General features: G+C 38.3%; 4 protein-coding genes, 1 long non-coding RNA gene and 1 other non-coding gene across 8 annotated transcripts; 3 read left to right on the forward strand and 3 right to left on the reverse strand.

Moving 5' to 3' along the window:
• Nucleotides 1-218: 218 nt before the first annotated feature.
• On the forward strand, nucleotides 219-1,581 carry LOC104739496 (protein SRC2 homolog). The gene has a single exon (XM_010459872.3). The coding sequence runs from the start codon at nucleotides 429-431 to the stop codon at nucleotides 1,389-1,391; it is 963 nt and encodes a 320-aa protein (XP_010458174.1). The 5' UTR covers nucleotides 219-428; the 3' UTR covers nucleotides 1,392-1,581.
• A 236-nt stretch (nucleotides 1,582-1,817) lies between these two features.
• On the reverse strand, nucleotides 1,818-4,581 carry LOC104739497 (heat shock 70 kDa protein BIP3). Of its 2 annotated transcripts, none has more exons than XM_087484317.1 (6): nucleotides 4,441-4,581; nucleotides 4,086-4,353; nucleotides 3,789-4,000; nucleotides 2,910-3,632; nucleotides 2,575-2,812; nucleotides 1,818-2,481 (listed from the first exon to the last, which is right to left on the reverse strand). In XM_087484317.1, the coding sequence occupies exons 1-6, from the start codon at nucleotides 4,508-4,510 to the stop codon at nucleotides 1,995-1,997; spliced, it is 1,998 nt and encodes a 665-aa protein (XP_087340443.1). In that variant the 5' UTR covers nucleotides 4,511-4,581; the 3' UTR covers nucleotides 1,818-1,994. The 2 variants fall into 2 exon arrangements, with proteins under 2 accessions (XP_087340443.1, XP_010458176.2); XM_010459874.2 differs by having other exon boundaries at nucleotides 4,086-4,350; nucleotides 4,441-4,571.
• Nucleotides 4,582-5,517: 936 nt separating this feature from the next.
• On the forward strand, nucleotides 5,518-9,703 carry LOC104739498 (respiratory burst oxidase homolog protein B-like). 2 transcript variants are annotated; one of them, XM_010459875.3, is made up of 12 exons: nucleotides 5,518-6,143; nucleotides 6,283-6,442; nucleotides 6,574-6,622; nucleotides 6,733-6,846; nucleotides 6,982-7,416; nucleotides 7,498-7,884; nucleotides 8,020-8,115; nucleotides 8,253-8,368; nucleotides 8,460-8,562; nucleotides 8,653-8,726; nucleotides 8,843-9,348; nucleotides 9,440-9,703. In XM_010459875.3, the coding sequence occupies exons 1-12, from the start codon at nucleotides 5,762-5,764 to the stop codon at nucleotides 9,547-9,549; spliced, it is 2,532 nt and encodes an 843-aa protein (XP_010458177.2). In that variant the 5' UTR covers nucleotides 5,518-5,761; the 3' UTR covers nucleotides 9,550-9,703. The 2 variants fall into 2 exon arrangements, 1 of the variants encoding a protein (XP_010458177.2); XR_015579985.1 differs by having other exon boundaries at nucleotides 5,570-6,143; nucleotides 8,260-8,368.
• Nucleotides 9,639-10,401, reverse strand: LOC147927800 (uncharacterized). The gene is made up of 2 exons (XR_015579986.1): nucleotides 10,043-10,401; nucleotides 9,639-9,956 (listed from the first exon to the last, which is right to left on the reverse strand). It is a non-coding gene; the product is annotated as an uncharacterized LOC147927800 (long non-coding RNA).
• On the forward strand, nucleotides 10,138-10,209 carry TRNAE-UUC (transfer RNA glutamic acid (anticodon UUC)). The gene has a single exon. It is a non-coding gene; the product is annotated as a tRNA-Glu (tRNA).
• A 49-nt stretch (nucleotides 10,402-10,450) lies between the features above and the next one.
• Nucleotides 10,451-13,388, reverse strand: LOC104739499 (ATP-dependent Clp protease proteolytic subunit-related protein 3, chloroplastic). The gene is made up of 10 exons (XM_010459876.3): nucleotides 12,892-13,388; nucleotides 12,648-12,749; nucleotides 12,433-12,555; nucleotides 12,289-12,348; nucleotides 12,025-12,121; nucleotides 11,871-11,944; nucleotides 11,619-11,672; nucleotides 11,450-11,533; nucleotides 10,884-11,006; nucleotides 10,451-10,683 (listed from the first exon to the last, which is right to left on the reverse strand). The coding sequence occupies exons 1-9, from the start codon at nucleotides 13,198-13,200 to the stop codon at nucleotides 10,911-10,913; spliced, it is 999 nt and encodes a 332-aa protein (XP_010458178.1). The 5' UTR covers nucleotides 13,201-13,388; the 3' UTR covers nucleotides 10,451-10,683; nucleotides 10,884-10,910.
• Between the last annotated feature and the right edge of the window lie 540 nt (nucleotides 13,389-13,928).

The raw sequence follows: 13,928 nt of genomic DNA on the forward strand, positions 1-13,928 counted from the left end.
CTTTAGACATATCTTGGTTTATCAAGTTTTTGTTCTTAGAGTCAAACTATAATTTGTTAAAAAATAGCTAGATAATTAAACTTCAGATAAGAAGAAACTAATATTAGGAAGAAAGAAAAAAACTATATTATTAATAAAAAGGAAATAAATAAAAAAAAAAAAAAAAAAAAAAAACGCGTCCTTCACAAAAAGGAAAAAAGCCTCTCGTGCGTGTCTGTCCCGTGTATAAAAAAAAAAAAAAATCCTCTTTATTTCTTTAAACCGACTTTAACATAAATGCATAAATACACCCTTTCAGCCCTCTCACTATTATTTTCCTCATCATAAAAAAAAAGTTATAATCTCTTGAAATCTGCTTAAATCGATTTTTCCCGAAAAAAAGTTCAATTCTTGTTTCATTCGTTCGTTAATCTCGATCGGAGTAAATCATGGAGTGTAGGTCGTTAGATCTGACGATTATATCCGCGGAGGATCTAAAAGACATTCAATTGATCGGTAAACAAGACCTCTACGCCGTCGTTTCAATCAACGGTGACGCAAGAACCAAGCAGAAGACCAAGGTTGACAAAGACTGCGGCACCAAACCTAAATGGAAACACCAGATGAAGCTCACCGTCGACGACGCTGCTGCCCGTGAGAATCGCCTCACTCTTGTCTTCCAGATCGTGGCTGATCGTCCCATCGCCGGTGATAAACCCGTCGGTGAGGTCAGCGTTCCGGTGAAGGAGCTTTTGGATCAGAACAAAGGCGACGAGGAGAAGACGGTTACGTACGCCGTGAGGTTGCCTAACGGTAAGACTAAAGGATCTCTCAAATTCTCCTTCAAGTTTGGTGAGAAATACACTTTTGGATCTTCGAGTGCTCCTCACGCTCCTGTTCCATCGGCTCTGGATCACAAAACCATGGATCAACCCGTTACCGCTTACCCGCCTGGATCTGGTGCTCCGGTTGCATACCCTCCTCCACCCGCTGGTTCTTCTTCCGGGTATCCACCACCGGGTCATGACGATAAGCACGGTGGTGTGTATGGATATCCGCAACAAGCTGGGTATCCGCCAGCAGCTGGACCCGGTGGTTATCCGCCACCTGGTGCTTACCCGCAGCAAGGAGGTTACCCGGGGTATCCGCCACCGCAACAGGGTGGATATCCGCCACATGGTCCATACGGTTACCCGCAACAGCAAGGGTATCCGCCTCAGGGTCCGTACGGGTACCCGCAACAACAGGCTTATGGTAAACCGCAGAAACCGAAGAAGAGTGGTAAGGCTGGAATGGGACTAGGTCTTGGGCTTGGAGCTGGTTTGTTGGGTGGGTTGCTTGTTGGTGAAGCTGTTTCTGACATTGCTGATATGGGTGATATGGGTGACATGGGTGGTGATTTCGACTTCTGATTGCTTTATGTTATAATTTCTTAGGTTTAACTACTACTGCTCTTCTATGTTTTTCTTTTGATGAATCATGTGAAGAACCTGAGAGAGAGATCAAGTTTTATCCTGTGTGTATTCTGTGTTTGGTTTCTTTGTTTTCTTCTAATGAATGTATTGAACACTTATGCTTTTTCTAATCACTAGCTGTTGAATAGATAGTGCTCTGTATATTCTCTGTTCCGTGGGAAAGGTCCACCATATATTCGTCTAAGAACAATGTAATCACAAAAAGACTTGTTACTAGTAAGAAGCCTTACTTGGTGATATTCAAAGCCTGAGTAGTCGAAGCAATTTTCAGGAATGACAAAAGGAACATTCTTCCTTCTAAAGAAATCTTTCACCGGTTGTAAAAGCTTCCAAAAAGTTCAGTTACTAGCCCAATACCATCTCTTTGTAGAATGATAAAACTTTCTCAAAATCTAAGATATTAGTGTCAACTTTTTACATATCTAGCGATCCTTAAAAAAATTTAAGAGAACAGAAAAAGACGAAATAACCAACAACTGCAAATCCAATTGCTCTAAACCAGTCAATAACCGACTCAAACAATCTACAATCACCTGAACTCTATAACTCATGAAGATCATCTTCATCGTCGTCTTTACTCTCTTCACCGGTTTTCTCGTAAGCCGACTTGATAACCGGATTACAAACCGACTCCACCTCCTTCATTTTCTCATCGTAATCTTCCTTCTTTGCATTCACATTCTCATCTAACCACTCCAACGTCTCCTTCAAAACCTCTTCCATCTTCTCTTTATCTTCATCACTTATCTTCTCCGCAAGCTTCTCTTTATCTTCCACTGTACTCTTCATGTTGTACACATACGTTTCAAGCTTGTTCCTCGCATCAATCTTCTCCCTCACAATCCTATCTTCCTCAGCAAACTCCTCTGCTTCTCTAACCATTTTCTCAATCTCTTCTTCAGTCAAACGACCTTTATCGTTCGTTATTGTAATCGATTGTGACGCCTTTGCAACTTTGTCTTCGGCCTTCACCTGCAGAATTCCATTTGCGTCCACTTCGAATGTCACCTCAATCTGTGGCACTCCCCTGGAAAAACGTGTGTGTTCCTTGCGTCTTAAGTAAACCAAGAAAGAAACTATAACCTAATGGTTTAGTAGCCAAGCTTGAATCAGAGTTTACCTGGGTGCAGGAAGAATGCCAGTGAGATCGAATTTTCCGAGCTCGCGGTTATCTTTAGTCATGCTTCTCTCGCCTTCATAGACTTTGATGCTCACAGTAGTTTGCTGATCTTCATAAGTCGTGAACACTTTAGACTTTCTCGTTGGGATCGCCGTGTTCCTTGGAATGATGTTTGTCATCACGCCTCCCACAGTTTCAATACCGAGGCTCAAAGGTGAAACATCAAGCAGCAAGATATCTGTTTTCAGTAAAATTAGGTATTTTGCAACTCAAAAACAATGTCTAACAAGAACACACGGTTGATGGTCATAAAGAGAGTTACAAAAGTCACTTACTTTGTGTTTCTTCTCCACCTTCACCACTTAACACTCCACCTTGGACCGCAGCGCCATAGGCCACAGCCTCATCAGGGTTAGTCCCTTTGTTAGGTTCCTTGCCGTCAAAGAAATCCTTTAACAACTGCTGGATTTTTGGGATTCGAGTGCTTCCTCCAACAAGAACAATCTCGTCGATTTGGGATTTCTTCAACCCCGCATCTTCAAGAGCCTTCTTCACTGGCTCCAGCGTCTTCTTGAATAAATCCATGTTGAGTTCCTCGAATCTCGCTTTTGTTAAAGGCTCAGAGAAATCAACTCCATCAAAGAGTGACTCGATTTCAACACGGACTTGGTGCTGGTTGCTCAAAGCTCGTTTCGCAAGCTCACATTCACGCCTAAGTTTACCAAGGGCTTTGTGATCCTTGCTTATGTCTTTGTTATACTTCTTCTTGACCAGTTTGATGAAGTAGTCCAGCACTCTGTGGTCAAAATCTTCTCCACCAAGGTGAGTGTCTCCACTTGTGGATAAGACTTCAAAGACTCCATTGTCTATGGTAAGGATACTAACATCGAATGTTCCTCCTCCAAGATCATATACGAGAATGTTTGACTCCCCATCTTTCTTGTCTAAACCATAAGCTATGGCTGCACCTGTTGGCTCATTGATTATACGAACCACGTTAAGCCCCGCAATCGCTCCCGCATCCTTTGTGGCTTGCCTCTGCGCATCATTAAAATACGCTGCAAAACAACCAAGAAGCACCACAATTCCATATGATCATAAACACATTCAAGGCATTATATTGTCAATTTTTCTTGAATAATAGACTAGTTCTATCTGTCTAGTGTTACCATTAAGCATCTACATAGTTAAAGAAGTGTATATATGACTCATACCTGGAACCGTGATGACAGCATCTTTAATCTTCTTTCCCAAGAAAGCTTCAGCTGTCTCCTTCATCTTAGTTAGGATCATAGCGCTAATCTCCTCAGGGCTAAAGACTTTATCCTCACCTTTAACCTTTACCTGAATATAAGGCTTTCCATCTTTGTTCACAACCTTGTATGGCAAGAATTTGATATCCCTTTGTACATCAGGATCATCAAATCTGTAACACAACACCAAAAAAACATAAGCAAAAGCTCAAAATTATATATAGACTAGACGTATACACTAAGAAACTAAACCCTTACTTTCTTCCCATCAGACGTTTCGGGTCGAAGACGGTCCGCTCAGGGTTCTTGGCCGCTTGATTCTTAGCAGCTTCTCCGATGAGACGTTCGGTATCAGTAAACGCAACCCATGATGGTGTAATTCTGTTTCCCTGATCGTTTGCTATGATTTCAACGTGTTTGTTATGATAAACACCAACACATGAATACGTAGTCCCGAGATCGATCCCTATCACCGTCCCGAGTTTCTGCTCTTCGCCTTCTACTGCCACACTTGACATCAAAGCTGCTACAATATTCACAAAAACAATTCAAGCACTTTATCGCATAAACAAAATTAGAAACACAAATTCCGAAAGATGTGAGATTTTTTTACCAGTCAGAAAAACCAAATACACGAGAGCTTTGTTCGTCATATTCGTTCTGTTGTTCTTCATAAGAATCATCTTTCGTTGTTGAGAACTCTACTTCGATTAGGGTTTGCTTGCGTACAGAAGAATATGAAAGCTCGTAATCTATTTATATGCGCTGCAGCTTAAGCACGACGATTCGTATTTATCCTGGTAGAGTATCCTCTCCAATTATTGCTTGACACGTAAGCTTAATTACATAATTTGTGTTGGCGCGCTCCTTACTTTTTTCACACGTAAAGTACCCAATACCAGAGGGACACGTCACATCAAATCATCATCCCAAAACCTCTCGAAAGTTCCATGACTTCTTCACTTTTTTTTATAGTAGTTATCCGAAAGTTTTTTTTATTATATAAAATTATTTTAGCTTATAGAATTTGAAGAATCCTATGTGGTGAAAAACTCATAGGAAAAAAGTTCATTACAGTAAAGATATTTTTCTTTTGTTATTAATGAATTTAGTGTAATGCCAAAACTAATGCATATGCATGCGATGAGGTGTAATTTTGGAAGAACATGGCTATTGATTGCTTAACCACTCCATACATAATTAATATACTGAGATATATTAATTTTTCTAACTACTCTTAGTGTTTGTATTTTAATTGGAATCAAAGTACAATAAGAAAAGGATAACAATAAAACAGCAAACCAACCCTAATGGCGGCCCTAGTTTTTTTGGCTTCTCACTTTCAAAACTAAATTATTGACCATATTACATGTTGGCTTTTTCAATAAATAAATAAATAAAATTGTTTAAAATACGAATAAATACTATGTATGGCATAGTACTGTACTTGTCTGTTTATTTTCGTAAATTACATGAATAATAATATTACGGATTCTAGAAAAGCGAGCCAAAATGCAGAACTTCGAATATGAACCCATGTAAACCCACCTCATCCATGGTCTAGCCAAGAAAAACAAAACTCTATTTTAATACGTTCGCACGATATAAACATTTTACTATTATTAATTTGATCTCTGTTGGATATATGGAATAATCAATATAATGGAAGTCTAATCCGTCTACAAAGTACGCGGTACAGTAAATACCAATATATATGTGGTTTTCTTTTGTTCCATCCATGTGTACATGTATGAATATAATTGAGACAGAAACTAAAATATACTTTTGTTTATACATCATATAAGTTATGATAAACTCGAAATTGTCAAAGGTTATTATGGTCATTAAAATCCGTTGGTTGATGACTTGAGTTTGCATTAATACAAATACAAAACAGCGTGGATAATGTAAGTGTGGCGAATGCAAGAAGGAAGATGGACGAAGAAATGGAGTCTTGGTCAGAAGGAGAGAAAAACAAAATTTCCCGATGCAAAGCCACTGGTTCAGGTAATCCTGATGAGGACTACGTTGAGATCACACTCCAAGTGCGAGACGAAAGCATCAGCACGTTGAAGGCCAAGGCGACACTTCGTTCAGTTCTTTCAGGGAAGCTAAAAACGATGGTTAAGTCACTGTCGTTTGCTTCACCACGGCTCGACCGTAGTAAGTCGTCCGGTGCTATGTTTGCTCTTCGAGGTTTGAGGTTCATCGCCAAAAACGACGCTGTTGGCAGAGGCTGGGAGGACGTTGGTAAGAGATTCGATGAGTTAGCCATTGATGGGAGGCTCCCTAAATCCAAATTTGGACATTGCATAGGTAAAAAAAAATTGTTTCATTTTTAAGTTAATTTTTGTTTGTTTGTTTGGTAATCTCATGACTGCAATGCTCAGCTTTTTTATTTTTAACATTTTTATTTATTTATAACGTACTTTATAAAAAAAAATCAATTTAATAGGAATGGTTGAATCTAGCGAATTTGTGAACGAGCTTTATGAGGCGTTGGTCCGAAGGAGAGGGACTACTTCATCGTCAATCACCAAAACTGAATTATTCGAATTCTGGGAGCAGATCACAGGCAATAGTTTTGACGCTAGGCTGCAAATCTTTTTTGATATGTAAGTATATATATGTATATAGTTTTTTATTTTTTATAGGAACTTTATATAATGCATTGATTATCATTTGTTATACAATATTGTAATTAATAGGATTACTTTAGTTATTTCTTTGTGTTTATGTTAATCAGGGTGGACAAGAATTTGGACGGACGTATAACGGGAGACGAGGTTAAGGAGGTGAAGGATAAATTATTAATAGCGATTTCCTTACTATATATATTGATCTCAATTTCTCTATTAATAAAAAAATAATTAAAATTAAGTTTTGGTTTGGCTTAACTGTGTAGATAATTGCTTTAAGTGCTTCGGCTAACAAACTATCAAAGATCAAGGAAAAAGTAGATGAATATGCTGCCTTGATCATGGAAGAACTCGATCGCGACAACGTTGGATATATTGAGGTTCGCGTTATCTACTTAATGGTTGCACTTGATTTCTTTTTTTCTTTCTTAAACAGGTTAAATCCTGAAAAACAATATTCAAAAAATTTGTTATTTTAATGCGTTCAAAACTATTGAGCAATGGTTTATTTGCAGTTACACAACTTGGAAACGTTGCTTCTCCAAGTTCCTAGCCAATCAAACAACAGTCCATCTTCCGCGAACAAACGTGCACTCAACAAGATGTTGAGCCAGAAGCTAATACCAACTAAAGATCGGAACCCCGTGAAAAGATTTGCTAGGAATTTATCTTACTTCTTCATGGAAAATTGGAAAAGGATTTGGGTGATAACTTTGTGGATATCCATTTGCATGGCTCTCTTCACTTGGAATTTTCTACAGTATCGACGTAGAACCGTGTTTGAGGTGCTGGGCTATTGTGTTTCCGTGGCCAAAGGCAGTGCAGAGACCTTGAAATTCAACATGGCTCTTATTCTCTTGCCTGTTTGTAGGAACACTATCACTTGGCTAAGGACCAAGTCCAAGCTTGGGTCCGTTGTTCCATTTGATGACAATATCAATTTCCATAAGGTAAATTATATATATTATCATATAAAAAAAAAAATAAGATCATAAAAATTTGGTTTTGCTTAATTATTTTGATCCAAGCAGGTTATTGCGTTTGGGATCGCGGTTGGAATAGGCTTACACGCCATATCTCACCTGGCATGTGATTTCCCACGTTTGCTGCATGCAAAAAGTGTAGAGTTTGAGCCAGTGAAAAAGTTTTTCGGAGACGAGAGGCCTGATAATTACGGGTGGTTCATGAAAGGGACTGATGGGTGGACCGGTATCATTATGGTGGTTCTAATGGTAGTGGCCTACGTCTTGGCGCAGTCGTGGTTCAGACGCAACCGGGCCAACCTACCAAAATCTTTGAAACGGTTGACTGGTTTCAATGCGTTTTGGTACTCCCACCATTTCTTTGTCATCGTTTATGTGCTTCTAATCGTGCATGGCTACTTTGTTTATCTCTCCACGGAATGGTACCACAAGACGGTACGTAATTAAATATCCTCTTTTTTTTTTTGCCTCGTGATTAATCATCGAATTTTTCAGAAAATTAGACTAAAAAAATCATAATATATTCTTTTAATGAAAGCATCGATCGTTTGTAATAAAACATTGGAACAGACGTGGATGTATCTGGCTGTTCCCGTAGTACTATATGCATCCGGACGATTGATTCGTGCATTTAGACCAGGTGCCAAGGCTGTAAAGATCTTAAAGGTATCTCTATATCTGTTCAGAATATAAGTTTTCACTATATCGAAAATGCAAATGTGAAGTTCTATAGGAACTCTAGTAATAAAAATACTTTAAATCCGAATGCATCCTACAAAAAATTAAATTAACATAAGTTTCAGGTTGCAGTATATCCAGGAAATGTACTTTCACTTTACATGTCGAAGCCTAAAGGGTTCAAGTACACAAGTGGGCAGTACATATATGTGAACTGTTCTGACGTCTCACCACTACAATGGTAATTAACAAATACCAAATCCAAACAGTTATTATCATAAGATTTAAACTTCATTATTTTTGGTAACATAACCTCTTTTTAATTTGTTTAGGCATCCGTTTTCAATTACTTCTGCTTCCGGAGACGATTACCTCAGCATTCATATCCGTACGCTCGGAGACTGGACATCGCAACTCAAATCCTTATTTTCGAAGGTTAGTTTTAACATGTATGAAAATTGATGATACATACACTTGAATAAGCATTATAGCATGTTTTGATTATTTAATTTACAAAAACCATAGGTTTGTCAACTTCCCTCAACAAGTCAAAGTGGCCTCTTCATAGCTGACATAGGTCAAGCCAATAATATAACCAGGTATTTGATTTATTATTTGCGTAATTCTGTTTTGAAAACAAAGCATGTGAAAGAAGTACAAAGTTCACAAAGAAATAAAAAAACTAGTTGACTATATGATCAATTTACATGGAAAGGTTTCCGAGGCTGTTGATCGATGGTCCATATGGTGCACCGGCACAAGATTACCGGAACTACGATGTATTGCTTCTGGTAGGTCTAGGGATCGGAGCGACACCATTAATCAGTATAATCAGGGACGTCCTTAACAACATCAAGAACCAGAAATCCATCGAACAAGGCACTAACCACAATGTCCCTATTAAAAACTACGTTGCCACAAAACGAGCTTATTTCTATTGGGTTACAAGAGAGCAGGGATCATTGGAATGGTTCAGTGAGGTCATGAACGAGGTAGCTGAGTATGATAGTGAGGGGATGATTGAACTACATAACTACTGCACGAGCGTGTATGAGGAAGGAGACGCGAGGTCTGCACTAATCACGATGTTGCAGTCATTGCACCACGCCAAGAGCGGCATTGACATCGTATCGGGCACTCGGGTTCGAACCCATTTCGCTCGACCCGATTGGCGTAGCGTCTTCAAGCATGTCGCTGTCAACCACGTCAATCAACGAGTTGGTATGTCGTCACTATCACACCAATTCCATAAACTATAATATAAATCTTTTTAGTAATTGATTTTACACTTTTTTTTTTATTATGTTTGTAGGGGTTTTCTACTGTGGTAATACATGCATCATAGGAGAGTTAAAGAGACTGGCTCAAGATTTCTCTAGGAAAACTACAACCAAGTTTGAGTTCCATAAGGAGAACTTCTAGTTCAAGTATATTAATCATCCATCATTAATATTTATAAACTCATAAGTAAATTACTATACTGCATAAAACCTAGCAAGTAGCAACACATGTTTTGAATAAATGTAGCTACTAATAAACCAATGATTAAAATCCATTTTCACAATGTTTTTTTGAATGCAAGTGCATTATCAAAGCAAATACACATAAACTAACTAATAAGAAAAAGGCAAATAGTGTCAAGCTGATATCTATTATAACCACTTTGAAGGGGTTCCAAATTTAAAAGCTGAGACTACAACTTGAACTTTTCTATAATCTAAATAGGAGAAAAGAAGAGTGTAAATAAAAGGGGACTTAGGCGTAGTAATTCAAGCTTCCTTTCTTCCTCAAAGCTCGTATCCTCTGTTGCCATCTTTCAAAGAGCCTCCCTGAGTTAATGATGATGAGTCAGTAGAGATAATATTAAGCAGACAGACAGAGATCTCACAAGCAAGAGCTAACTATTAACTAATACCGAGAGTTTGGCTTTTGGGCGAAGAAACGTCTTTATTTTATTTTAGTAACATATCGTACGATTAAATAACGTCAAACGAAATGACTATCAACAATTCCGATGTCGTCCAGCGGTTAGGATATCTGGCTTTCACCCAGGAGACCCGGGTTCGATTCCCGGCATCGGAGCTTTTTGATTTTATTTCCGTATATTACAAAGCTCCATGTAAGTTGGTTCTTCTGGCTACGAAATTTGTTATGTTCATTCACTAAGTTATGTGGACTGTTGGATTATTTTATATACGTCTAACTTGACTGTTGGAAGATCACTTCACTTGATGACTCTTGTCTAGCGAGTCCCATTTGCCATTGCTATTCAACCTGGCCAAATTGATATTGCAGAATTTAAAAAAGCTGACCAAAATAAAAGTGTATGAAACTGTTTAATACTGAAATCAAATGGGGGTAAAAAGAGAGTTAATAGATTGTATTGATTTACTTTGGCTAACGAACAAACACATTACAATTTTATCATAATATTTCAAGATCCTTTTAGTATGATTCTCCTAATCCCATGATTCACATTTACCAAGTGATTTGAAACAAGGCTGTCACGGCCGATGTGAATTTTGGTCAGTCTATTTGTTCTTCTCCATGACACCCCTGCAAATGAGGAGATTTCAAGCTAATAAATATCATACTGTACCACGATAAGTCTAATCGATAAGATTTTCAAGTTTTCATTCAAGTGATATGCAGGTGATTTACATGGATTTCCATGAATAAGAATCATTACCAACCACAGAATATTCTCTCGTTCTTAATATATTCATGATTATGGATAAGTTAAGCATGTCACTTACAGTGATTTGAGGCAAGAGAACTTGAAACTAGACTTGTTCTACACTTCTAATCCCCGCATTCTTGTCGAATTCGTCTGAAGGAACCACATCCGCAATAATCTTTTCTTGACCGCGCCAAAGAATCTGGTGAAAATTGTTTCACAGTTTCGTTATAATGCAACAGAGACCCAATGATGAGATCATCTTTAATGATAAATATTTACGAGAACACAGATTTTTTTTGATCAAAAAACAACAGACGTCAAACAGGAAACTTGGAAATTATAGACCCATGCAATAATAATTCTCATATATCTTCGATGAACCTTAAACCCTGAGGAAACAGACAAATGAAAAAGTTTTCCAAAACTAAGGTCTCAAATTTGGAGGAATACGTGTAAGCAATATAACATTCCATAAAACATTAACAGTTTGATATTTATCTTTAGCCCAGGCTAACATCAAAAAAACGGCAGAGTGGAAACCTTGACTGGGAAGATTACTTATCTTAATGACGATAAATTAACTCAATCTCTTAGTATGTGCATAAGAAAATCGGTATCACATGTTACAGTTCCCGAACTTACCTTGTCAATGACTCCAAATTCTTGAGCTTTTGGGGCATCCATGTAATATGGCCTTCTCATCACGTTAGCTACAGTCTCCACGGACTAATTACATATATAAGAATGTTATTAATCAGCCATGAATTTCTCCACACAAAATTATTAAGTGAAAGAAACTTTCTGCACTCACATTCCCAGTGTGCTTTGATAGTAGTTCCACAAGTATATCCCTGTTTGTTATAACCTGCAATTGCAAATCAGGAATGTGGGATAATCAAACTCAGTTTCTACACCTCAAGGTTAATAAAATTCCGTGCCAAATGCTTAAGTGAGAAATTCGTTTCCAAATTAAATAAAATATCAGGGATGAATGTATAAACAAACACAGCGAGAAGCTCAAAATTAAGTTCCTAGGACAGAGTGTGCAGAGGGAAGATCAAACCTCTTTGGCACGAATCAGGACATCACTGGCAGGCATCAACCCAGAAGAAGGTACACGAGGTTGCTGGATCATTGCTGCAACATATTAAATCAAATTTTTTTGAGAGGCTTTGATTATCACGAGTGAACCACACACAGTTGACCAAAATGTTTACCTTTTGCATGCGGCATCATAAACCGTTTACCCTTTGTACCCGCTGAAAGTAAAAGACATGCCTGACCTATGGCTGCTCCCACACAGACTGTATGTACCTGCAACAGTAAAAAAAACCAACCTGGATCACACGGAAAACACTTGGGAGAAGATAAAGTGCTTATCTCGATAATTACTCGAGTAGCCTGAGGAGTTTCCTCTATTCATCACTTATTACTTATATGTTTGCATTTCACGAGAAGATTACTCGTAGATAAACAATTACCTCATTCTTAAGTTGCATCAAAGAATCATAGATAGCAAAACCTTCCGATTCCATGCCAACCTGTTTAGTTACCATTGTTCACTGATATTAGAAAAAATGAAAAAAAATGGGTCTAGATGATTAAAAAAAGTGTTCAAAGCTCACCGTCTCGCCATCATCACGAGTGGTCCCTGTGGAATTGATATAAATGTAGATGGGTTCCTTGGGATCAAGCCACTGAAGATACATTAGCTCTGCGACAACAAGCTCTGTCACAGCAGGCACAAGCTGAAACAAAAACCAGTAAGCATCACAAACATCAGTCTACGCAGTCCTCACTACCAAAACTCCATCAGAATCCCAGAACTGAAAGAACTCACAGGCATTCCAATGTAAACGATTCTTCCGTCAAGAAGCATAGAGGGTAAGTCTGGCGGAGGAGTTCTCGGTCTGTGCTCGTTGTAAGCCACTGATCTTTCAACCTAATAATTTTAACCAACAGCGGATTTGAAAAGCAGTGTGTATCAATGATGCAGCGACTATCAAAACTTATCAAATCACAGTATTGCTTAGTCAAAATTTGGTATATCTAACTAATAAATTCCAAAATCAAGGATTGTTCACCTGAGCAGGAGAAGACATGAGCTGAGGGGAGTCAAAGATGTCAAGATACGGCGGCACATCAGAGTTCACCGGCCGATTGAAAAGTTTCTCTGGAGAATTCGCGGCGACGGAAGCGAGAGTTGAGAGAAATGGATCCTTGGGATTTATCGGAGGCATAGGGATCTTTGCAGAGGCTCTGGCGCGAAAGGCATAGCGAAAGGTCTTCAAGTTTCTTCTTCCAGGCGAATTCAAAGATAAAGGAGGGTGAGAAGAAAAAGAAGAAGAGCGTGGAATTAAAGAATTCATGGATGCTTGTAAGCAAGAGGCCATGGTGGAAGAAGAAGAGCTACTGAAGACGGAAGCTCGCGAGAATGGGACTGGCTGGAGAAAGGAAACCAGAGGATTTAGCACCGATGATGCTTCTTTGGGAGAGAGGGAGTGAATTAATTTCGGGTCGGGTTATCTTCGCCCGTTATCTGATAGCCTAGGCCTATGTTAGAAGACCCAGGCCCAGTTACAATAGACTGAGCTACCTGTACTATTATTAGGGTCAATTTTGCAATATTTTCTAGATAAAGTAGGGGTGGGTGCAAAAAAAACTCTAAAGTAAAACGTAAGAAAGTTATTGTGACAAAAGCAAATGGTTGCAAGGTTGAAGAGATTGAATATGTTGAAAAAAATATTCAACCAATTTTCACCATTTGCATTAAAAATATTAAAGAGATTGGAAAAAACTATTCAGCCAACAAAATTATTCAATTTTGTTTTTTTTTTTTTTTTTTTTTTTTTTTTTTTGTTAAAGGATATTTAAATTAAAATGAAAAGGGAAATGAAAATGTTTACAGGGCCCAAGCCCAAGAATAAAGCCCGAATAGAATAAAACTAGTTAGACCCAAGTTTAAAAGGAACCAAAATAAACCAAGTAGTGAACCGAACCAGTTAGAATCGGACCAGGAAAGAAACGGTTGGCATTAACCCTTCTTCACCCACCCGATAGTCTTCTTAGATTTCATCGATCTGCTTTGTCTTCTTCTTTGTTGAGAGAGATTAGGTTTAGC

Source organism: Camelina sativa, chromosome 14 (assembly GCF_030686135.1).
Source record: "Camelina sativa cultivar CO46 ecotype springtype chromosome 14, ASM3068613v1".
NCBI lineage: Eukaryota > Viridiplantae > Streptophyta > Magnoliopsida > Brassicales > Brassicaceae > Camelina > Camelina sativa.

Excerpts from the sequence above, each read along its gene's own strand:
- LOC104739498 (XM_010459875.3), top strand. The coding sequence starts at position 5,762 with ATGGACGAAGAAATGGAGTCTTGGTCAGAAGGAGAGAAAAACAAAATT. Across the intron at positions 7,885-8,019 it reads CGGAATGGTACCACAAGACG|ACGTGGATGTATCTGGCTGT; the intron begins GTACGTAATTAA and ends ACATTGGAACAG. Across the intron at positions 8,369-8,459 it reads GACGTCTCACCACTACAATG|GCATCCGTTTTCAATTACTT; the intron begins GTAATTAACAAA and ends TAATTTGTTTAG.
- LOC104739496 (XM_010459872.3), top strand. The coding sequence starts at position 429 with ATGGAGTGTAGGTCGTTAGATCTGACGATTATATCCGCGGAGGATCTA.
- LOC104739499 (XM_010459876.3), bottom strand. The coding sequence starts at position 13,200 with ATGGCCTCTTGCTTACAAGCATCCATGAATTCTTTAATTCCACGCTCT. Across the intron at positions 11,534-11,618 it reads TATCAAAGCACACTGGGAAT|TCCGTGGAGACTGTAGCTAA; the intron begins GTGAGTGCAGAA and ends ATATGTAATTAG. Across the intron at positions 11,007-11,449 it reads AATTTGGAGTCATTGACAAG|ATTCTTTGGCGCGGTCAAGA; the intron begins GTAAGTTCGGGA and ends AATTTTCACCAG.
- LOC104739497 (XM_087484317.1), bottom strand. The coding sequence starts at position 4,510 with ATGATTCTTATGAAGAACAACAGAACGAATATGACGAACAAAGCTCTC. Across the intron at positions 4,001-4,085 it reads AAACGTCTGATGGGAAGAAA|ATTTGATGATCCTGATGTAC; the intron begins GTAAGGGTTTAG and ends GTTGTGTTACAG. Across the intron at positions 2,482-2,574 it reads GGCATTCTTCCTGCACCCAG|GGGAGTGCCACAGATTGAGG; the intron begins GTAAACTCTGAT and ends ACGTTTTTCCAG.